Genomic DNA, 5,000 nt, shown 5'->3' on the forward strand with positions numbered 1-5,000 from the left:
GTTCGCCGTGGTGGAGATCTCAACCAAACAGTTTCGGTCGAATTTCGCACAGAAGATGGGACGGCCAACGCTGGCTCGGACTACGAATTCACCGAAGGCACCGTGGTGTTCAAGCCGGGTGAGACTCAAAAGGAGATCCGTGTCGGCATCATCGACGATGACATCTTTGAGGAGGATGAGAACTTCCACATCCACCTCAGCAATGTTTGCATCATTCACGAAAGCGATGAGGCTGAGAATGCAGAAGCAAATCACGTGGACACGATCGCGACCCTCGGCTTGCCTTCTACTGCCACAGTCACTATATTTGATGATGACCACGCTGGAATCTTCACCTTCGAAGAGCCAGTGACACATGTAAGCGAAAGTATTGGTGTGATGGAGATGAAGGTTCTCAGAACATCAGGAGCTCGAGGTGTGGTTATGGTTCCCTACAAGACCATAGAGGGCACAGCAAAAGGAGGAGGCGAGGATTTCGAGGACAGTCACGGCATGCTGGAGTTCCAAAACGATGAAATCTTGTAAGTCACTCTTAATCTTTAGCTAAATTTATGGATTTTAGTGATGGAGCATCTGTGAAGTTCTAAACTTTGTTCTGTTTGGGTGAAAATGACCTCAAAAGTGCTCAAATTGGCTTGCAAACCAAAAAGCTGGGTGATGTTGACAGCCTCATTACTTCCATTTCATATTTACAGAATCCAAAATCATGTGAAAAGTTTATTGTGTACAGTTCCAGTGGCGAAGGCTCGGGTTGACCAGACGTCCCCTCGAGTTCCAAACATAACACGAGGTTTAAAACCGGTGTCTAATAAAGTAGACACCCGCAGCAGAACCTTCACTGATGCTCCGTCATGTGAGGATCCGTTCGCTGTTGAGTTTGGGATGAACGTCTGTTTCTTGTGTCATCACTGTGTTGCTGAAAGATTCATCAGGAAAGAAGAAGATGATCCTGTATCTCTTTCTAACAGTTCTTCATTCATGAATCTATCCATCTTCTGTCTTCTTCTCTTTGCTCTTTGCTGCAGAGTCTCATATAAAAAGGTGGCAAATGTAGAATCATGTTAAAAAGAATCATTACAGAATCTAATGGCTCTATCAGTTTTGTGTATCAGGTCACTGACTGAGTGGCTCAGACTTTTGGTCATTCTGGTAACTTCTTTAAAACAAATTTCATGTGTGTTTTTATTCTCAGTTGTTTGGTCATCACAAGTAGGTTTCAACACAATGTTAACCACAACATGACCTTTTCATGAGGTTAGTCTCATAGCTTTGTGTTGTTGTTTTTGTTTCCTGAAGCAGATATATCTTATATCTATACACACCATTCAGATTAAGGCACTGATGATAAAGATCCAGTTATAAGCAACTAACCTCATCCTGAATCTTGGCTCTAAATACAACAGTTTGAAGTGGTTATGTTTTGCGTCGCTGTGCTGTACATTACCACTTTTGACTCGTAGCAGATTAAAACCCCGCCCCTTTTAAACCCCACCCACTGAACCTGCTCCTGCAGTTTAGTAGCTACAGCAGCTGGATAGTAAACAAGAGCTGTACCGCACATGTACAAGGCTTATAAACCAGTTCAATTCAAATCATTCATGTGTTGAATTAGAACATTTACACAAAATAACCAGGATGTTTCATCAATAAATTCACAGCAGTTTCGTTGTAAAAGACTTTGTTGATCTTAGAAGCTGGTGAACGGAAAAAAAATATTTACACATTCAATTCATTTCTAGAGTGAATCAGAGTCTTTAAACTAATCGTGTTTTTCTAGTTTTCAGTCTCTTTAATATAGATTCATATTAATGTTAATTGTACAGGTTATTTAACATCTTAGAGCTACACCATATAAATCTGAGTAATGTGGTTTTAAAGCTAAATATATTCCAAGTTTTTAAAAAATATATGTAACATTCTACATTAAAAACACACTTTAATTATACCTGTTTATGTGGAGAGATGGAGAGATAAAGAGATGGAGAGATAAAGAGATGGAGAGATAAAGAGATAAAGAGATGGAGAGATAAAGAGATAAAGAGATGGAGAGATAAAGAGATAAAGAGATGAAGAGATAAAGAGATAAAGAGATGGAGAGATAAAGAGATGGAGAGATAAAGAGATGGAGAGATAAAGAGATGGAGAGATAAAGAGATAAAGAGATGGAGAGATAAAGAGATAAAGAGATAAAGAGATGGAGAGATAAAGAGATAAAGAGATGGAGAGATAAAGAGATGGAGAGATAAAGAGATGGAGAGATAAAGAGATAAAGAGATGGAGAGATAAAGAGATAAAGAGATGGAGAGATAAAGAGATGAAGAGATAAAGAGATAAAGAGATGGAGAGATAAAGAGAAGGAGAGATAAAGAGATAAAGAGATGGAGAGATAAAGAGATGGAGAGATAAAGAGATGGAGACATGGAGAGATAAAGAGATGGAGAGATAAAGAGATGGAGAGATAAAGAGATGGAGAGATAAAGAGATAAAGAGATGGAGAGATAAAGAGATAAAGAGATGGAGAGATAAAGAGATAAAGAGATGGAGAGATAAAGAGATGGAGAGATAAAGAGATAAAGAGATGGAGAGATAAAGAGATGGAGAGATAAAGAGATAAAGAGATGGAGAGATATAGAGATGGAGAGATAAAGAGATGGAGAGATAAAGAGATGGAGAGATAAAGAGATAAAGAGATGGAGAGATAAAGAGATGGAGAGATAAAGAGATAAAGAGATGGAGAGATAAAGAGATGGAGAGATAAAGAGATGGAGAGATAAAGAGATGGAGAGATAAAGAGATAAAGAGATGGAGAGATAAAGAGATGGAGAGATAAAGAGATAAAGAGATGGAGAGATAAAGAGATGGAGAGATAAAGAGATGGAGAGATAAAGAGATAAAGAGATGGAGAGATAAAGAGATGGAGAGATAAAGAGATGGAGAGATAAAGAGATAAAGAGATGGAGAGATGCTCAGACCTATACCACATCCCCAAAACCCATTACAGGATATTAGCTTTGATATTACAGTAAATTCTGATGTTTTATAAACAGTTAATTACAGAAATATTCAGATACACGAATGAATGGCTGTGTGGGATGTGGTAGCTCAGTGGTTAAGGTGTTGGGCTACTGATCGGGAAGGTCATGGGTTCGAACCCCAGGTCCACCAAGCTGCCACTGCTGGGCCCCTGAGCAAGGCCCTTAGCCCTCAGTTGCTCAGTTGTAAGTCACTCTGGATAAGGGTGTCTGCTAAATGATGTAAATGTAAATGGTGAAAGAATGAATGAAAGAGAAAGTGAATGAAACAATGGACAGATGAATGGCTGGATTGAACACATTGACAGATGGATGAATGAATAAAATGATGGATGGACAGACAGATGAATGGATGAATGCTGTAATGTAAGTGTGTCTCTGTGATTTTATTGATCTTCCTTCGTCCTGTAAGTTTCATCAGTCGTCTGTGTAAATGTAAAATCTGTTTTTCACGTTAGGAGAATGAAGACTTGTGTCTCTGTCAGTTCATCTACAAGCCTCACATTAAGGCTGTTTTTAGGAACATTCGGTATAGATTACATCATTAATCATATAAATCAATAAATAAATCAATAAATCAATCAATAAATAAATCAATCAATAAATAAATAAATAAATAATAATGATAATAATAATATATATAAAATATATATATAATATAAAAAAGAAAAATATATATAAAAAATAATAATAAATAATAAAATAAATAAAAAGAAATTATTATTTTGATAGATTTTTTTCTACCATAGAACTCTGTTCATAATGCGCAGTCCTCGACTTTCAATTAGTAAACGTTGTGTATTTGTCAATGATGTCACTGTTTTATGTTCTTCAGAATTTAAGAAAAATGAAAATAATCTATTGTTTTGGTTATAAAAATAAAATATTTAGATCTGAATGGGATTTACACATTTCATTATAATTTACTATTTTTTTATAATAATAATAATAATAATAATAATAATAATAATAATAATAATAATAATAATAATAATTTTTTTTGTGATCAATATTTTTTTATTATTTACTTATTGCAAAATATCAAACTATATACATCAGATGCCATGATTAAGAAATAGTATTGTACAACAGTATGTAATAGGATATTAAGATCAATGCCCTTATAGTCGTTTAAATTGTTATCAGCGTTTCAATTTGTCCAGTAAGATTTCAGCCATTCCTTCCCATCTTCCGATAGTCCGATCCTTTGCACCATTGAGTTTGGCAGTGGTCACGGTGGCTTAGTGGTTAGCACGTTCACCTCACACCTCCAGGGTTGGGGGTTCGATTCCCGCCTCCTCCTTGTGTGTGTGGAGTTTGCATGTTCTCCCCGTGCCTCGGGGGTTTCCTCCGGGTACTCCGGTTTCCTCCCCCGGTCCAAAGACATGCATGGTAGGTTGATTGGCATCTCTGGAAAATTGTCCGTAGTGTGTGATTGTGTGAGTGAATGAGAGTGTGTGTGTGTGCCCTGTGATGGGTTGGCACTCCGTCCAGGGTGTATCCTGCCTTGATGCCCGATGATGCCTTTTTTTTTTAATTCAGGTAAACATTTCATAATTTGCTAAAATTTATTTATTTATTCCTAAAAAAAAAAATATTATTTTTTTAAAATAAGTAAAATATATAAATTTTTATTTATTTTATATTAAAAAAATTCAATTTTAAGTAGAAAAACCATGTAAAGAATCTGTCAGATTTAGATCGTTTATGCATGAGAGGATGTTTCTGGCTGTGGCGCCTCCCTGTAGCTGGTCTCAGATCTGATGAGTCGTCTTTAGATAAATCACTTACATAAACGTGTGTAAAGTCTTAAAGTGACGATCTGCTGCAGAAGCTCAACTTTATTGTGTTTAGGAAGCTGGAAAGGGTTTCATTAATTAATTAATTAATTAATTAATTAATTATCAAATCGTTTTAGCAGACGTTTTTCACCATGTCTGTATGGATGATGACGTGTGCACTGGAGCG

The 5,000-nt window shown here is 36.3% G+C and overlaps 1 protein-coding gene across 3 annotated transcripts in view; it reads left to right on the plus strand.

The window, feature by feature from the left end:
* Positions 1 to 5,000, plus strand: part of slc8a1b (solute carrier family 8 member 1b) — a 56,473-nt gene that overhangs the window by 2,702 nt on the left and 48,771 nt on the right. For all 3 annotated transcript variants that reach the window (XM_060879016.1, XM_060879015.1, XM_060879014.1), the window contains exon 2: positions 1 to 521. This exon is cut by the window's left edge and continues 1,338 nt beyond it. In XM_060879016.1, coding sequence (XP_060734999.1) covers positions 1 to 521 — 521 coding nt within the window. The remainder of the gene's footprint in view (positions 522 to 5,000) is intronic.

Source organism: Tachysurus vachellii, chromosome 10, assembly GCF_030014155.1.
Source record: "Tachysurus vachellii isolate PV-2020 chromosome 10, HZAU_Pvac_v1, whole genome shotgun sequence".
In the NCBI taxonomy this organism is placed as follows: domain Eukaryota; kingdom Metazoa; phylum Chordata; class Actinopteri; order Siluriformes; family Bagridae; genus Tachysurus; species Tachysurus vachellii.